Source organism: Ambystoma mexicanum, chromosome 2q, assembly GCF_040938575.1.
Source record: "Ambystoma mexicanum isolate Mex_15411 chromosome 2q, UKY_AmexF1_1, whole genome shotgun sequence".
NCBI lineage: Eukaryota > Metazoa > Chordata > Amphibia > Caudata > Ambystomatidae > Ambystoma > Ambystoma mexicanum.
This window is the reverse complement of record NC_090924.1, coordinates 1,099,791,416-1,099,811,282: the sequence shown is the minus strand read 5'-3', so window position 1 is coordinate 1,099,811,282 and position 19,867 is coordinate 1,099,791,416. Positions and strand designations below refer to the sequence as shown.

The window sequence follows — 19,867 nt, the reverse complement described above, 5'->3', positions numbered from 1 at the left end:
AATTCTAGTCTCTGAACCGGTAACAACTGGGACTTGTATAAGTTCACTAAGAAACCGAGCGAGGACAGAACAGTGAAAATCCACTGCACGTTCTTGGCGAGAGTCGCTTTGTCTGGACCCAGCATGAGAATATCAACTAGGTATTATAATAATACATATTCCCCTTTCTTTTATGGCTGCTGCCACAGGCTTCATCAGTTTGGTGAAAGCCCAAGGTGTGGATGCCAGGCTGAACGGAAGACATGTAAAGTGCCATATCTCTTTGTTCCACCGAAAACGCAGATATTTTCAAAATGCTGGCGCTATCGGAAGGTAAGCGTCTTTGAGATCCAGGAAAACTAGTCAGTGTCCCGTACGTAGGAGCTCTCGAAGCGGATGGATGCCCTCCATCTTGAAATGATTGTAGAAGAGCCACTAGTTCAAGCTCCTTAAGTTTATCACCGGTCTTATCTTGTCCCCCCTGTGAACTAAGAACATGTTTCTGAGGAAACCCGGTCCTACCTGGCAATCCCGCTCTACTGCGTTCTTGTCTACTAACTTCTGCAGCTCGCTGTGCAATAGCTTCTCTTCTTCTAGCGCCATGTGTATGGGGTGAGGTTCTGCCCGCTGAACAGGGTCCCCTATAAATTCTAATCGCAGCCCTGCTACTGCTTGGAGCACCCATGCATTGCGCGACAAAGCTTGCCATTCGCTTAAGAATTAGAAAGTTCTCCCCCCAACTCTCCTGCAAGTTCTACTCACCACCTGAGGCACTGGGTTGTCTGTAGGACCCTCTTTCTCTGCATCCTCTGGGAAATCTGGATCTGGTCGGGAAGAAGGTATCCTGTTGCTTCCCTTCCCAGTAAAGGGTGCGCGGTCCCTGGGGTCTGCGCTGAAAGTTGAACCAACCGGACGCCTGTGGTGTCCTGTCCCAGAAAAAACTCGACCCGGAAAGATCTTTCTTATTGAGCTCTGGGCCTTTTCCAATGCGGAGTACGTGCCCACAGACAGACATTTCTTTCGCAAATGCTTTTCCAAATAACAGGCCCTTGGCGCCTTCCCCTGCCTCGTATGAGGCTAGGTCGCTCAGTTTACTGGCAATCTTCAAAAGGACGCCTCATCTTCTCTCCGACGAGAGAGCTCAGTTGGCATTCCCTAGGAGATAAACGGGTCCAGTTGCCCAGAGCGAGGGCGTCCACAGGTGTTCTGTTTTCTTTGCTTTTTCCGCCAGGTTCATTATTTTAGCTAGTGGACCCGCTATATCCAGGAGCTTGTCTTGGCATCCCCTGCAGGCACGGTCGACACCCTTCCTAATGTCCCGCGCAGCCTTTGTGACGAAGGTGACCATCTTGGGGTCGAGGTCTGGTGTCTCTGCCAGTTTCCCTGGCAACTCTGGCCTTGGACATTCTGACCGTATGCGAGACCGCACCACTCTATCTAGAGGTTTCCTTACATGTTGGGCCATGTACGCCGCTACTCTGGGCAATGGCATCCACTCAGAGGACTTCAGGTGCCGAATGGCTTCTGGGTCAAACATATCCATGGTGTTGTCTACGTCCTGAGTGTCGACGCACTCTTCGGTGCGCTGAAATATGTCTTCTTCTTCTTCCCCTCCATCATTGGGCGAGCAGCCCTCATCATGATCCCCTGAATGATTCACCCCTGGGGCAGGGGGTATGTCCTGGCATTCCATCTTTTTCTCCAGGAACGCTCTTTTTAGCCGAGCGACAGGGTCGCTTAGTTCTTGGGGAGAAGTACCCTCCCTTTCTAGAGTGCTCAGAGGGGACAAAGAGTTCTTTCTCTTTTCCCGACCCACCTTACGCCCCTTTGATACAACCCTTTCTGCGGGGTATCTGGCTGACAGCCCCTCTCCAGGGCCCTCTGCCCGTCTTATTCTAGCTGTTAGCTGCTCTTGCTGCTTTGCCATGATGGCCTCCAACATTTCCAGCCTTTGCGCAATAGGTTGAACTCCCTGTGAGATTGCTTGTGTAAGCGAGTCTCCCAGTACCCTCTTGAAACTAAGGGATAAGTGTCTTGCTGAGTGGAGTCCTCTTCCCACTCCTCCTCGCTCCACTCTGGTGTAGTGGAGTCTCCTTGGGGCTCTTATAGTGTGTCATGCTTCTTGTGTTGGCACAGCCAACTTCAGAGCAGTCAGCAGTGAGGATGGCTGTGTTGACTTGCTATCTTCAGCCGACAGGCTCTGAATCTGTTAAACAGGGCTGTAGCCTCCAATCAGCCTACCCTTGTATATAATTACGATTGAATTCACTGTGTTTAAAAAAGAAAAATGTTATGTGCACCTGGAGACACCAACTGTTCTCTGCTCAGCGTTCACGTTGCAATAAATGCGCGCGAGCGACTGAGAACTCCCAGCGGATGATGGGAAGCCTAGAGCTTAACGCTCCTCCGGGTCTTAAAGACGCTGTGTCCCGGCGTGTCTGTTGAACATATATGAGCGGGCCGGCTGCCTGAGGTGGGCGCGTTCACTCGCTGCTCCGGCCCAAGCTCCTTGGACAAGCTACAATTCTAATTGAATTTCCTACCTGAAAGGAATAATTCCGCTGCTTGCCGCGGGACCTCAGCATTCGTTGGTGCGAACGCGCTCCGAAACTGATGTAATATTACTGACTGCGAATTCTCTCAAATATTCGCACTAACTATTTTACGCTTGCGAGGAAGCCCTTATTTAGCACATTCTTCATGTATATCAACATTTACACGCAGTAACGTGTCAATATAAAAATGCAGGTACTCATCTTCGTAACGTTAGCAACAAGAAAGAGGAAGAACCTAGTGGATTGGGTTCTTATGCACTAGCCCGGACTCGGATTGTTGGAGGAGGAGAGGTCAGGACTACCAGGCCCCAGGAGACCATGGGGTTCGTAGTTCTATGTGTAAACTCAGATTTTTGAGCAAACTTTAAACCTCTCAGATTTGGACGTTTTCAAAAGTATGGTAAAAAGCACAAATGTTCTGTTTTAAAGTTAAAGTGCAGGAAAGCAATATGGTAGCAATAAAGAAAGTGCAGCATAATGCGAGCCTCCTGTCTTGTTATAGAATATGTAAGCCAAAAGCCAATTACTACAACGTCTTTAGAAATTCAATATGTGGATGTACATTCTGTACATGAAGGAATGATTTAATCACACACAAAGTTTTTTTTAAAAAAAATATATAATTCATTTAGAAGGTAATACATTTGCAAACAAGCAAACAATCTAGCATTAATAAATATGCACAGGAGAAATAGGGAAATACTCAGTTTTCAGAGGCGACGCATTTCGAGGAGTTTGTTCCCCTTCTTCAATGGCAAATACGGACTATTGGGAAAAAGATTATTAAAGTATTACAGTCAATACATTACAAAATATATACATCAAATTAATCGTCAACTTCAAAGGCTTATTTATCAAAATTTCGACATTAGTCCAATAGAATAGTAGTCTTAGTATTTACAAGTGTTCACCCTGAACATGACTCTTGGTCTCTAATGTACATGATCTGCAAGGTCTACTAGCAATATTAAGATAACATCAATATTTGTATATGATTGTCCCACAATGGGCACATGTTTGATTAATAACAACCAACACATTCTAGTTATTATCAAAAGTTCAGATTGACTAATTTGCCCATATTTATTGATACCAATGAATTTAAAACTAGCTCCAATCACAGTTGACTGATACTACTCGATAGATCCCTCGGGCTGGCACTGTATTGTAGATTAACAATAAGGGGGATAGTTTAGAAAGGGTAAAACTTTTCAAAGTTCTTAACAGGACAAAGAAAGGCAAAAGGCAGAGATTGCCATATACCTATATGGATAGGGTGAATAAAAAATCAACCGAGTTGAAACTCATTTGGTATGTGTTTGTTTGTTTGTTTGTTTATTTATTTATATGGCGCACCATACCCAGGGGCAGCAGGGCGCAGGCAGAAAGGATATGCGACGCTTACAATGTTACAGAAATATACAGAAATATACAATTAAGATAAAATTATAGACATATGCAATTAAGGATTACAGGAATGAGAAATATACCAAACTTTACACATAAAAATATAATATTTATACAAAGAAGTGAAATATACAGATATGTATAGGGCTGTTTGTGGCGAGAACAAAGGCCTCAAGCAGGAGGTAACAGAATCTATACAGAGGTGTAAAATGTACAATTAAGTACGGGGGTTGTTGGAGTTCAAATGACTGATGAGATTCCTTCTGAAGTGCAGGTAGGGTTGATCAGCTCTCAGGTTGTGTGGCAAAGAATTCCAGAATGTGGCGGCTTTCACAGGGAAGCTGTTACCTCCAATAGTGGAGAGTTTGAATCTGGGAATTATCAGACAGTTGGAATTGATTGTCTAATGGATGACTTTCTCTTTACTTTGTCCATCAAATAGCTGGGGGCAGCATTGTTGAGGGCTTTATGGGTTAGGGAGGCCAACTTTAGTTTGATTTTATTATCGGTGGAGAGCCAATTGAGTTGGCGTCTGGTAGTGGAGATGTGTTCTCTTTTATTAATGCCGAGGGCAGCTCTCAAGGCATTATTTTGTAGGATTTGTAACCTATGGTTAATGGCTTTGTTAGCACCGCTATATAGGGCATTACAATAATCGAGCCTGGAGAGTATGAGTGCACTTGCCAGGATCATGCAGCTATCATTAGACAGGAATGGTCTGCCTGCTCTTATTAATTTGCAGGTGTACGCAGTGGTAGATGCTAGTGAGTTGACCTGTTTAGTGAATGACATAGTGGCATCCAGGTAAAAGCCGAGAGTTTTTACCTCCCTGGATACTTTGATAATGTTGCCGTCTATGTTGAATTCGGCATATTCGAGGCCTAATTTGTTGATATTGGTGGGGGTACCCAGGATGATGAGCTCTGTCTTGTCATCATTCAGGCATAGGCCATGAGATGCCATCCATGCCTGAATGATGAGATACACCCTGTTCACCAACTCTCTGTCCTTACTGTGATCCCCTGAAAGTGGGAGGAGAATCTGAATGTCATCTGCGTAGTTGGTGTAGGTGACACCCAGATGATCCAGATCGTCGAACAGAGGTTTGGTGAAGATGTTGTATAGTGTGGGGGAGACGCATGAACCCTGCGGGACTCCGCAAGTAATAGGAGAGGGGTCTGCTGCTGCTGATGGGGAGAAGACTCTCATTGTTCTCTTGCTCAGAAAGGATTCAATCCATCTGATGGCTTCTGGGGAGAAATGAGTAGCTGAGTCCAGGTGTCTGCAGAGGACCTTGTGGTCGACAAGGTCGAATGCCGCAGAGAGGTCAAGTAGGAGGAGGAGTGCTGTTTTTCCCTTATCCCTCAGATCATCAATTTGGGTCTTCAAGTCAATGAGGGCTGTTTCCGTACCGTGTAGTGGTCGGAAGGCTGATTGTCTGGAGCCTAGTAATTTGTGTAGTTCTAGGAATTTTTGGATCTGGACATAGGCCACTTTGTCCAAGATTTTCAGTAGAAAGGGTGCCATGGTGATTGGACGGTAGTTAGTGGGGATGAGGGGATCAAGCGTCTGGAGGGGGAGCACCCAGGAGTGTTAAGTTGGAGGGGATGCTAGCTGAGGAAAAAGATGCGTTTATGAGTTTGGAAATGAAGGGCGATAGGTCTCTGGCTGCGTCCTTGATTATGTGTGCAGGGCAAATGTCGCCTTTGCAGTTTGAGGGTTTGAGAGAAAGTATTATTTTCTCGACCTCCAGGGTGGTAGTTTTAGAGAAGGAGAATGAATTAGTGTGTGTGCTAGGTAAAACATTAGGCGGAGGTTTGGGAGGGTTGGTGAGGTTTAAGGAGTCTTTTTTTAGTTTAATTTTATTTTGTAGGGTGTTTATTTTATCTGCTAAAGCCTGTTGGATGTCTGCGCACCAGGTCTGGTCCTTGGTGCAGGTGTCGGGTGTGGCAATGGGTGACTCAAGTTCCTTCAAAATGGAGATCTCCTTCATGCTTGAGTTGGAATTGGCAATGCGGTTGTTGTAGGAGTTCCGTTTAGCTAGACAGATTTCAGCTTTGTATTGACGCAAAATCGTATCTAGAGTGGCTTTCTTTTCACTGGAAGGGCATAGTTTCCAAGCAGATTCACATTTTCTCTTTTTTAGGCGGAGGGCTTTGAGTTCAGGTGTGTACCATTTATTTAAATGGGTTTTGGGCTTGCTGGTGCGAAGTTTAAGTGGGGCAATTTTGTCCATGGTATTTAACATAATTTTGTTATATTCGTGAACTAGTGTGTTGGGAGCTAGATTGTCTGGCAATGCGTTTAGCGTTGGAAGGATGGCTGGGATGATTCTTTCTACTGTTATATTTTTCCTATTCCTTGTTAGGCAGGGTGGTGCCAGTGGCCCAGTTTTAGTAGGTGGTCTGGAGGTCAGTAAGTTAAATGAGACCAGGGAGTGGTCGGTCCAAGGTAGTGGTGTGGTAGAGGAGATGACCGCTGAGCAGTTAGCATCAGCAACCCAGTCTAGGGTTCTTCCCTTCAGGTGAGTGGGTAGGTTGACTTTTTGTCAGAGTCCGTGTGATGAGATAGTATTGGCTATGATGGAGGCATGCATGTCTGCTGGATCGTTAAACCCTAGGTTGAAGTCACTTAGTAACAGTAATTGTGAGGTGGGTTTCGCATTGTTGGTTAGTAGGCTATGCAAATCTTCCTCGAAAGTCACGAGCGGACCAGGTGGTCTATAGACCAGGTGGATGGTGAGGGATTGGGTGTTATTTATAGGGAGTTTGGCAGTGAGGGATTCGCACGATTGCAGGGTTTGAGTCGGGGCTAGTCTGAGAGCTAAAATTACTTTAGATATGATGGCGATGCCGCCGCCACGGTTGCCCACCCGGTCCTGCCTGGATATGGTATAGCCATTTGGGATGGCCAGCATTAGAGACGGGCCTGCTGCATTGTGTAGCCAAGTTTCAGTTAGAGCGATAAAATCTAGTTTGTCTTTAATGATTAGGTCTGCTATATCAAGGGCATGTGCGACCAGTGATCTCCTTTATAGGAGTGTTCTTCCGTTTTTTCCGGGATGTTTGTATGAGAGATTGGTTTGGACTTAGTTCTGGGGATGGTGGGACTTTTGGTGGTAGGTGGGGCAGACGGGTGGTTTAGGGCGATGGATTTTCTGGTATGGTAGCCTTTAGTTTTGTCTTTGGAATCAGAGAGGAGTCTTCGGGGCGGCTCATATAGTTTAGAGAGTCTAGCGCGAAGTTTGTTGTTTCTTTCGGTGGTAGGGCAAGGCCAGGAGGCAAGGGTTGTTGGTCCTGACCTGCAATGATACCTTGGGCCAGAAGGATCAAGATAATGGCTGGCTATGTAGGAATCATTAGGAGGACTGGTGGCTAACTGAGAGGGGGGGGGCTCCTGAGTCGGTATCCTGAATGGGAGTATCAGGGGATGCGAGCGTGGCCATCGCACAGAGGGTGAGTAATACAGTTAGCATTTTCTGCAAGTCAGCGCTGGCGCTGTGTGAGCAAGGCGAGAATAGCTGTGTAGATGCTATCTGGGAGATAGGCAGGTCTAATAGGGTAGGGTGACAGTCTAAATGTCCAGATGCAAGTCAGTGGAGTTCAGAGGTGCAGTAATGGCTAGGTTCTATGCGCCGTGGCATGGCAGATCCGATCACGGGGTACTACAGTACAGTGGTAAAGCAGGGGATAATGCAATTCAATGGAATGGCAGTTAGGGCACAGGGATACTCTAGTACAGTGAAATGGCAGTTTAGACCAGGGGATAATGCAATTCAGTGATATGGCAATTCAATAACATGGTCGTTCATAGCCGGGCAAAGTGCAGATCAGTAATGTGGCCGCTCAAAACAGGCTAAAATGCAGTTTAATCACTAGCAAATCAATTCAGGGCAAGGCAGAATACAAATCAATAGTGTGGCCGCTCAAAACAGGGTAAAATGCAGTTCAATCACTAGCAAATCAATTCAGGGCAAGGCAGAATACAAATCAATAGTGTGGCCGCTCAAAACAGGGTAAAATGCAGTTCAATCACTAGCAAATCAATTCAGGGCAAGGCAGAATACAAATCAAGAGTGTGGCCGCTCAAAACAGGCTAAAATGCAGTTCAATCACTGGCAAATCAATTCAGGGCAAGGCAGAATACAAATCAATAGTGTGGCTGCTCAAAACAGGCTAAAATGCAGTTCAATCACTTGCAAATCAATTCAGGGCAAGGCATGATGCATATTCGATCACGTGACCGTTCGGATCACGGAGATAACGCTGTTCAGTAAAATGGAAGTACCGATCACGGGGATAGTGTCAATCAATTACCTTAAGAGGTTATGCAGATTGGTGGTAGTCGACCAGGGGTCCTGGCTAGCGGCGTAGGACAGGCGAGGGAGAGGCACTGTGCCTTAGAGCGAGTGCCTTCGAGGCGTGGGCCGGCTCTCAGCCTGCCGGCTTGTGATTGGCAGCAAGTGGTGGTGGGGAGCCAATCACAGCGCGCGCAGTGCTGAGAGGCCGGATAGGAGGCTGTAATGATGGTGGGCGGCCATCTTGAAGTGAGGTAAGCCTCGTGGCTTACAATGGCAAAATAATACACTCCGGTGCAGATCTGGGTGCTCAGGATGCAGGAGGGGCAGCTGTGTGTTAGTGTAGCAAGGGCCGCTGATGTTTGAGTTTGAGTTTGAGTTTATTATTTATAGCGCGCGCCAGACCCGAGGGTAACCGGGCGCGTTGTTCAAGGATACTTTAAACTTTACAGGTTACACATGATTACAAGTAGTGGTTATACATAGTAGAGATTACATAATGCAGGCCATGGTATATACATATAACATAATATAAACAGGAAATATGCAGTAGGGAGATAAAGGGTATATAATTATGTACATAGTATGTTTGTAGAACAGTGGTTATGGACTATCGGTCATTTTCTTTGATCCAATTGATACAGTTGGATCTGAAGAGAGCGTAGGATTGGAGAGATCTCAGGCCGGGCGGGAGGGAGTTCCAAAGCTGGGCAGCTTTGACCGGGAAGCTGTTTCCTCCGGCCGTACTTAGTTTGAATGGGGGTATCATTAACTGGTTAGAGTGTGCTTCTCTGGTGGGTCTAGTGGAGATTTTTCTGTTGAATCTAGCAGCTAGGTATTTAGGTGCTAGATGGTTGATACTTTTGAAGGTTAGAGAAGCTGTCTTAAGTTTGATTTTGTCCGCTGTGGAGAGCCAATTGGATTGTCTTCTAGCTTCTGAAATATGCTCCCTTTTTGGAATTCCTAAGGCAGCTCTAAGAGCATTGTTCTGTAGTGTTTGAATCTTTTGCAACGTGTGTTTGTTGGCCCCTATATATAGAGCGTTACAATAGTCCAATTTCGACAGCACTAATGCTCGGGCAAGGGTTAGGCAGTTGGCAGTGGATAGGTATGGTTTTGCGGCTCTGATCAGCTTGCAGGTATATGCGGTGCTGGATGCCATTGCGCTCACCTGTTTGGTTAGGGAGAGGTGGGAATCAAGGTAGAACCCTAGTGTTTTTACCACTTTTGCCACCTTGATAGTGTTACCGTCTATGACGAAGGAGGAGTATTCTTCTTTTAATCTTTTGCTTCTGCTTCGTAATTCAGTCGTGTTGAAGGGAAATCGAATGAGCCAAGGATAAGGCCAAATCTAAGAAAGTAATGGTACATAGGTACATAAATGAGTACAGGTGCCTCTATTGACTATATAAATAGAGTACATGGATCTCCTAATCATAGACAATGGGCCTCATTACACGAATGGCGGTAGGGATTTACTGGTACCGGTAAAATACCGGTACCGGTTAAATACTGGTACCAGTAAATCCCTACCGCCTTACTACGCGGTGCCGTAATTAGCGCCTTCCCCATTCCCATAGAGCCCTATGGGACAGAAATGGGAATGGGGAAGGGCAATGGCAGAAAGGGGATTTACCGCCCCTCCAACCTTGGAATGGGGCGGTAAATCCCCTTTCCGCCAAGGCGGTGCCGGTATTTTACCGGCATGAGCCATGGCGCTAATAGCGCCATGGCTCACCGCCCACCGGGTAATGAGGCCCAATGACTTGATAGGTTTCAACCACTCAATGAGGACTAGATGAAAAGAACCTCTTCGAAGAAATCAGACATGCAAGAAATCTCAACACATAGCGTTAAAAAGTAGTATTTCTGAGTGCGAGGATCAACAACATCGTGGGAAGGTCCCTAAAGTCACGGTAAACAGAACTGACTAAACTGAAAAGTAACCAGACAAGGATATATGAAAATAGAGAAAAATAGAACATTGAGTATCAAAACTATTCTAGAAAACCAGACGAAAAAAGAGCTACATCTGCGTACCAATGATGAGAATCAGTCATGCGCACAAGGGCGATTGCAGAGTCAACCGCCATCAGCCTCTCGATTTCAGATGCTCATATAAGGTTTAAAGTCTCTACTCTGACGTGAAGGTTCTATAGTAACGAGATGCTCATATAAGGTTTAAAGTCTCTACTCTGACGTGAAGGTTCTATAGTAAAAGGAGCAGGATGTAAATCAGAAACTGATAGTTTGTAGAAGGTCCCTAATCTGAGCATAGTCATCGGCTCTGACACATACCTTTCCTGAATGTGGACGCGATGTGAATAGCATGCATCGGCAAGTGGTGTCTGGGTCTGTTGTCAAGGAGACAGCCAGCACCATGTTGCTAAAGGCTATATGAAGCAAATGCAGTGAACATAGAAAGTGGACTAGTTTCATGGGGATGCAGAGTCCTCCATGATGGAAGTGTCAAGCGCAATTGACAGAGCCCGTGAGCACGGAAATGAAAGTGCAAGAAGAAAAATATTCTCGAAACTGAAAAGAATAATAATCCAGTCATAGTATTTAGTTACTGCAGCAGAATTCAGTGATGAGATAATAGAAAAATAAAATCTAATTGTGAAAGCCAAGGCATATATACCCGAATCTAGAAATGAGTCTTTTATATTTGAAAGGAATACAAGAATTGAGGATTGGTAAATAGAATTTCTAATATATAGAATTAAACAAAATACAGGCCAGCAATGGACAATCAGAGTGTATGGGTCCACATCTGAAGCAATTCATGTTTCGATCAGAAAAATCATAGACACATATAGATATTCGTAGAATTACATGTTAGAAAAAATAAATCACAGGTGATCCAAAAACTCAATCAGTTGTGTAGTTCTACCATTTGCATACATATTGGATCAAATATTCGGAAAATTACATGTTAGTTAAAATAAATCACTGGTGATCCAGAAATTCAAAGAATTGTATAATTCTACCATTATGTACATATTTAATCAAATGTAACTACCATAGTTTGGTATGTCTCATAAGGTACATAGGACCAAGAAGGCAAAACATAACTTAAATCTCTTTTTAAAATAGACACATAATAACAAAAGGATATTTTTTTATATATACACAAAGACAGGTAGCAGCATTGTACAACCTTACAGGAAACAGTTCAATGAAAAGTCTTCATTGAGACCTCGTGGATGAATCGAGTCCATCATGTCAAATCAGTAGGATTCCCTTTGTAGCAAAAGTGATTGATAGTCGCCCTCTCTAGGGGGACGTATCACCATCTCTAAGATCTGAAATTTCAATTGTGCAATAATGTGCTTATGTAGATTAAAGTGTCTTGCCACAGGTGAATGTTGATTGTTACAGTGTATATTTGATTTACGTTCAGTCAGTCTCAATTTCACTGATCTTTTTGTGTGACCAACATACACTTTTCCACAGGGGCATTTGATCATGTAGACTACCCCAGATGACATACAAGTCGAGTAGTCTCTTGGGTGGGTCACTATGTTTCCCTTGATGACATTATTGCAATGTGTACATCCCAAACAAGGGAAAGTTCCAAGTTTTTTAGTCGTTAAGAACTGTTGTTTATCTTTAGATATCCTCTCAGCCTTTACCAATTTATCCCTGATGTTCTTACCCCTTTTGAAGCACATCATGGGAGCTGCGCCCTATTATGCCCTATTATGCCCCATAGGGCATAATGGGAATGGGAAAGGCGCTAAATTGCGGCACCGTACTTAGCACCAAGGTCACTTTGCGGCATGGGTTTTAACGCCTGCAAAAAGCAGGCGTTAAAACCCGGGACCTCTTAAACAGGCGTTAAGGGTTAACGGCACCGACTGCGCCGTTAAACCCTTAACGCCTGACTTGTAATGAGGGCCTTTGTCTTGAAAATTTAGATATGAAAAGGAGCGGTGGTTCCTTAACATGTGTTTTAGGTTTTAGAAGGTCAGTTCGTGTCACATTAGAGGCTCTATTTTTGGCATCATCAAGAATGTTTAGTGGATATCCTTGGTCTTGAAATGTATCAATTAACCCAGTACATTCTTTATCAAGTTATTCTGGATCAGAAGTGATTCTCTTCAGCCGCAAAATCTAAATGTAGGGCAAGCTCTGGAGCATTGCCCTTGGATGGAAATTTGAATAATGGAGTAAATTATTGGTGTCTGTTGCTTTATGATATACTGAGATAATGATATTATTCTCAGCAATCATCAGATTCACATCAAGAAAATGTAACGAGGGGTTACCAATCTCTTGTAATGCTCACCTGGTATCAATGGGGACGTCACTCAGCCTGTTCTGACCTCTTACGACCTCGAACCCTTCCCCGGAGTCTACTCGACTGGAGACTGGGCCTTGTTTTCTTGGAAAGTGTGCTCTCCGTCCTGCTTCCAGCGCAGGGGCACGTTGATTGATGCAGGCTCGTTGCTGCCTAGTTACTTCACTGGCAAAAGTCCGACAGGTAAGTATAATGAGTCTTTTGAACAGTTCTCTAACTTTGTTCCTTTCCTTCCTTAGATGATGGCCGGCATTCGTGGATGGCGATGTGCTGCTGAGATGAGTAGCGCTGAAGGTGAGTGGGAGCGCGATGCGCAATGCGACCCTTTTGTATTTGTATTGAACCGAGTTCTTTTTCTGTGTCTTTTAGGTGCCGCAACGTTTTCAGCGTGGATGCCGGATATGAAGAAGAAATGCAGTGAGTAAGCGTGGTATGCGGCGCCTCTAGATGTTTCCATGCTAACCTGGAGTGTCTTTTCCCTCTCGCAGATGGATGAGAAGTTCCGGAGACAGAGTTCCCCCAGAGCGGCTGGGATTCAGGTAAGCGTTTGAAGCTCGTACAGTCTTTCAAAATAAGCAAAGATTTGCTGAATGCTTACTAATGCCTTTTTTCTGTTCTTTTCCCTTTTCCTTAGGAACCAGCGTGCCGGGATGGGAATGACACCGCCGAAGATGCCCGCAGAACAGAAGAAGCGATGAATGATGGGTAGAAGCGCTGGAAGGTAAGGCTGTTCCTAACAGTGTTCTTGTTCTTGCAGGAGCTGAGCGCATGAAGAAAGATGCAGGCCTACTGGAGACTGACCGAACACGGTGAGTGTCACGCTGCAGGTGCAGAAAACACAAACCATGTTTCTCAGCCTGAGCGTGGCTTAAATAGTCTCTGGGTATCCCAGGTGTCTCTGGGCTGAACCACACCCAAAAGGCTAGACTGCACATGCAGTTCTGGGAACCGAAATATGTGGGGGCATCCATCTTGTCCCCATCAATGCACTACAAGTAAAATCCCCAATGTTATCCTATGGGAGTCAGTGAGTCTGGTGCCACAAGCGCCAAGTCTGACTCCAAGTGAGTTTTTGGAGGGATGGAGAAGCCCTTGAGGGCCATGTAGGTGATTGTGGCCTGGCTCCAGCCTGACATCTTGGAGGGCTGGGAACATGTGGGGCAGGAATCATGACATCTCTAGAGTAAATTTGATTCTTGGATGTAACAGATTAAGATATTCAAAAAATGATAACAAGTCGTCCCTCGTACTGTACCAAATACCAAAAATGTTATCAATGAATCTTTTCCAAGTAAGGATATACGAGGACCATACCGGATGTTCTAGAACATGCAGACTTTCAAATAGAAACATAAACGTGTTGGCGTAGACTGGAGCCATCGATGAGCCGATCGATGTGCCCGAAATCTGCAGATAGCCTTTCCCTTGAAATCTAAAGTAACTGTTGTACAAAATTGGATTTACCAATTCCAGTACAAATTGTGCATTGCCCTTCAGCCCGGGGCAATTCAAGAGAAGCCATTCAATTGAATTGATACCCTTGTTGTGAAGAATTGAAGTGTACAAGCTGCACACATCCAGACGAAATACTACTTTTTAACGCTATGTACTGAGATTCCTTGCATGTCAGATTTCTTCGGGTAGGTACTTTTCATCTAGTCCTCATTGAGGGGTTGAAACCTATCAAGTCATTGTCCATGATTAGGAGATCCATGTACTCTATTTATATGATCAATAGAGGCACCTGCACTAATTTATGTACCTATGTACCATTACTTTCTTAGATTTGGCCTCACCCTTGGCTCATTGGATTTCCCTTCAACACGACTGAATTACGAAGCGGACATCAGCCGCGCTTGCTACACTAAGACACATATCGAATGAGTTTCAACCTGTTAAGAGCTTTGAAACTGTTAAGAGCTTTGAAACGTTTTACCCTCTTTAAACTATCCCCTTACGGTTAATCTACAATACAGTGCCAGCCCGAGGGATCTATCGAGTAGTATCAGTCAACTGTGATTGGAGCTATTTTTAAATTCATTGGTACCAATAAATATGACCAAATTAGTCAATCTGAACTTTTGATAATAGCTAGAATGTGCTGGTTGTTATTCATCAAACATGTTCATATTGTGGGACAATCATATACAAATATTGATGTTATCTTAATATTGCTAGTAGACCTTGCAGATCATGTACATTAGAGACCAAGAGTCATGTTCAGGGTGAACACTTGTAAATACTAAGATTACTATTCTATTGGACTAATATCAACATTTTGATAAATAAGCCTTTGAAGTTCACGATTAATTTGATGTATTTGTATATATTTTGTAATGATTTGACTGTAATACTTTAATAATCTTTTTTCCCAATAGTCAGTATTGGCCATTTAAGAAGGGGAACAAACTCCTCGAAACGCTTCGCCTCTGAAAACTGAGTTTTTCCCTATTTCTCCTGTGCATATTTATTAATGCTAGATTGTTTGCTTGTTTGCAAATGTATTACCTTCTAAATGAATTATATATTTTTTTTAAAAAAACTTTGTGTGTGATTAAATCATTCCTTCATGTACAGAATGTACATCCATATATTGAATTTCTAAAGACGTTGTAGTAATTGCCTTTTGGCCAACACGAGAGTGTGCAGGGGACGGGAGGATTCCTAGGTTGACTCTTCATCACGTCTTTGTTTTTTGTAGGGATTTTGTGCCATGATCCCAGTTCCTACCCTGCACCTAAAAAACACAAAAATAATGTATGACCTGATAATCTAATTGTTCATTATATAAAGGTGTGCACCAGTGTCTCAACCCATAAAATATGTAACCCCTCACCAAAACACATACCACGACCTTGGAAACATTTCCACAGTTTATATTATGTTGCTATTGTCTTTTATTGTATCATATACTCTTACGCTCAGTTACCAAAGGACGTAGTGGACACAATCAGTGAAAAACATCGACACTCTCTCTTCATCCAATTCAGATAGTCAATCAAAAGGGAAAGTGTAAATTCCCATTTGATTTACAAACTTCATACCGTAACAAATATTCAGTTTACTGCCACCACAATCAAAAATACGGAATCACACAGCAATAAGTAGACTTTAGTAAAGGACATTGAAACATCAACTGTTGGTGGAGAAGAGGAACCATGTGTGCCGCTGCTACGAACACCATGTCAATAGACTTGGGCACAGGGAAAGGTAAAAATGCAGAACCTGTGAGGGAGTATTGTGCGCATAGCTTTCATTTATTCATTGAAAACACACCAAATTGGCCACAGATCTCGATGCTGGTTTGGCAAATGTGTGCAATGTTGATTTATTTTATAATACATACTGAATGCAGGGGCTATACTTGTATGTACTAAATACAACTCAATATACTGTACAGTGCACTTCCCAGTGAACCCCCACTCCACTAGCCTTCTCAAAAGCAGTGTGCCTTAAACTCGATCCCCTCCCCACCCCAGTGATTGGCACCTTGCAGCAACAGGATCCCATGCGAAAGGGTGATGAGCACTCTGCAAGAGGTCAACATTTCCATATGACCGGTGCACCCCTACCCTCTCCCCCACAGCCACCAAAAAAACGACACCTATTGCAAACCCAACATTTAAAGTTGCTGCAAGAAAGTTGTGATAAGAAGAACGGCAGTGCAAACCGTACGCCACACTCCAAGAAAGATATCAAAATAAAGAGAACCTGTTTTTATTAACATTCTACCGAAAACCCAATAACAGTGTTGGCTGTCAAGAAGAATGTGATGCAACAGATTTAAATACATTTATGTATGGATGAGAATGAAAATAAATGTACTACATTAGTGGAGGATCTGTGCTGTATCACTGGCAAGGTTAATCATATGGTTTAAGTATTGCATATATAGTAAAGGGAGCTGTAACTTTCCTACCTCCTTCCATTTGTACAAATCACAGCAGCTAGCTGGAGGCTTGTTTGCAAAGATGTAACTCTTTCAAGTTCCTGTAAGAGGAGATAAACAAAGTAACACAAACAGATTAAAACTGCAGTTAAAAGAGCACTCCAGAAGAACAGTTATTCTGTCAATCAACAAATCCAAAAAAAGTGTTGTTGCTTTTGAGGAGGAAAGAATTGGCACTTAGTGACCGATGCTTTGAATACACTGGATCTTGAAAGTCAGCAGTTTTGTCACTTCAATTTCAGTTCATGTATTCTTAAATGACCCTACGGCCATCCAGTGTCAGTATCCCAGGAGAATAAGTTTAACAAAAACATAAACCTCATTGGTTTCTAGTGGTACATATTTATGACTGGTTATCAGTCCGTCTCGTCACTATACAAACCCCATTTCGTTTACCACAATTTAAAATTGAATTGTACTGGTGTCTGATGTAAAAGGGGGTTAATTTTACAGCAAAGAGAAAAATAACCTTTGTAGAATATAATGACTCCACCCATATTATCAAGTTTGTTGAAACAAAATGGCGCTGCACTGCTCAAAGTGGAGAAGACGACTCAGGTAGGCTCCAGGCCATCTCGCTCCTAGAACCAAGAGTCCAGTCTGGAATGTCTATGCTATGGCACATAGAGCACACAGCAGCAGCGGACTAACCTCATAGCACCTCTTCTCCATTCAAATTCTTAACAAGAAACTTTGCACACAAAAAATATACAAACTGATGACCACTTCCCCGTTCAAAATCTTAAGCTTTGGAAATGTTGGAAAGAGAAGGAGACAGGGAGGCAAGGGAAGGAAGGAGGAGAGGTGCAAAGTCGTGTAATGTATAGGGCGCTTGTATGGCATTATGAAGCCAGCAGGACCAAGTGTTTGGAAGGGGTTATTGCCTAAATCTGACAGAAATCTGGGAAAAACTGGATCTGTCCTCAATGCATAGGGTAAAAAAACATTTTGCAGATGCTCCACCACAGGACACGGACCCTTCTGGGGCCCATTTGTTGCAAGGGAGCGTACTGCTCCGTAAGGGTAGGAAAGGATGTCTCTGAGTGGGGACAACGTGTTACGGTGGCACTGGAAACTGGGTCAAGCTATGCACTGGAAACTGAGTCAAGCTATGCACATGAAAGCTGGGTGGGGGGTGCGGTGGAGGCAGGGGAGTTCAGCCAAAGAGTTCTTTCAGAATGTCTATAAAAGTGGTGAGGAACATATCCCATTAAAGGCCACTTTGAGAAGTGTTCCATTGCAACAAACAGCACATCTTCTTGATGGGTAAAGTGTATTGTAGGGTGCAACAAATCTATAGCCAGGGTGGGCCACAAGGAAAGAGTGCAAGAGAAATCTGTCTGATGATCAGTGTCTTGTGAGGGTCAGCACAGATGGGTACCGCCTTACATAATAGGCAGTGCACAGATCAATGTCAGGCCACCGAAGCCCCAGTTTATAGGCTTCTTAGTGAAAAGAATGCCTAGTAGCCTTGATGTGTACCCTGCAGTAGTTTGGGCTTGATGTTCGCAGGGGTGGGGGACAAGGGCTATCTTATCAGCCTAGAGCAGTAAGTTGTTGTCTATTGAGAGCCCTTGATGAACCCTCTGGAAGTGGCTGAGCAAGGTTTCTAAGGGCCTCATTACGAGGTTGGAGGTAAGGGGTTAACGGCGCTAGTAAAGTTGCCGGTGCTGTTAACCCCTTACCTCTGCATTACGGCTGGTTTTACCAGGCGCCCTTAGTGGGAGCCGCTAAAGGACCAGCATGCTAATAACGGGCCTGTTACTAACAGGCCCGTTATTAGCATGCTCCCCATTATCATTGAGCCCTATGGGGGCTCGAATGGGAATGGGGATTGGTTCCCTGAATCGGGAAACACCGGGTCCTCCAAGGTTGGAATGGCCCGGTAATTCCCCATTCAGGGAACCCAGACACGGTATGCGGTAAGGGGTTAGCCATGGTGCTAATAGCACCATGGCTACCTCCAACCTCGTAATGAGGCCCTAAGACTTTAGCCAGAGGCCAACACCTCCACACAAAACACTACATTGGCTGTCAGCCAGTATACAGTCCTCCTTTGTGACCCAACCGTGCGTAAAGGTGGTCATTTTATCAATTGCTTCAATGGATTCAATCAAGGAGCTGGACGTCAAAGGATGTTGAGTCTCCGGAAGTGGTAATAATGACAGGCAGTCAGTGGCAAAGTTGCAACTTCTGGTTTTATCTTCTATGTTGTGATTCTATTCCTGCAATTAGAGCTGAGAATCAGGCAATCCATGGGGAAATATTAATGTGCATATCAGTAATGTACTTGCAGGAGGGGCATGTGATCTATTTTGAGTTACAAATGAGCACCCTAAAGGTATTTGTATATATTTCTCATTTATATAGTACCTTATGCCAAGACACTGTACAGAAACCAATTTGTAGTAGAATAATGGGTTGATTATAATACAATGGATCACAGTTGAGAAACGACAGTGACAGCCTTAAAATACAATTATGATTGAAGTAAAAAGGTACTGCTGGAGGAAGTGCAGGATAGCACAGACACAGGACAACACCTCCCCCTCAATCACCAACTAGTTGTTCTCCATGGGGCGAAGAGACCTTGAAGCAAATGCTATAGTGTATTTTTAAGCTCCCTATGTTTAGGATAGAACAGACACACAACCTTTTGTAGATGGCACCAACCGAAAGGATGGTATCACCTGTTTTGGGAAACAATGTAAAGTAGGTGCCCTGATAAGGAGATGCTTTGCCTGTGTAAACACCAGTACTTGTTCCGGAGACCACGAGGAAGGCACATCTTTCTTGATGAGCTTGCAGAGGTGCTCAAAGGTTCTGATGCACTTGGTTGCATAACTGGCCTAGATTTTGTGAATGCCAAGACATTAGATGAGCTCTTCCTTTGTGGTGGGAGTAAGTGCATTTCTGATGGTCTTCAACAAGAGGTTGAGCTTTGACTGGAAACCCACAGAGGTTACGGTGTATCACCAACTGTCATGTTCCAGCAAGAACACATGGCATTTTCCGGCAATGAGGGTCAGGCCAGGCTGAGAATGCGGTGGAGGACCTTAATGGGTTTCTCTGAAGTGCTGGTGTATTTGAAGAGGTTGGGTTCTCTTGGAAGGTTATCATTCCCTTGATGCCTTCAAAGACTTGGGGCCTCATTACGACCATGGCAGAACGGGTTAACGGGCTCCGCAAAAGGAGGCGGAACCGTTAAACACATTCTGCCACATTACGAGGTCCCCTCGCAGGACCCGGTAAGGACGCCTGGTAAAACCAGGCGTTGTTACCGGGTCCCGCAAGGGGAAGAGGGAGCAAACAAGGGACCACTCGTAATCGGCCCGTTGTTTGCTCCCTCTCCCATTCAGCCCTATGGGGGCTGACAT

General features: G+C 44.2%; 1 protein-coding gene across 2 annotated transcripts in view; it reads right to left on the bottom strand.

Annotated features, from left to right (window-relative positions):
• Window positions 1-19,867, bottom strand: part of VPS50 (VPS50 subunit of EARP/GARPII complex) — a 2,190,829-nt gene that overhangs the window by 1,793,481 nt on the left and 377,481 nt on the right. For both annotated transcript variants that reach the window (XM_069648466.1, XM_069648467.1), the window contains one exon: window positions 16,461-16,531. In XM_069648466.1, coding sequence (XP_069504567.1) covers window positions 16,461-16,531 — 71 coding nt within the window. The remainder of the gene's footprint in view (window positions 1-16,460; window positions 16,532-19,867) is intronic.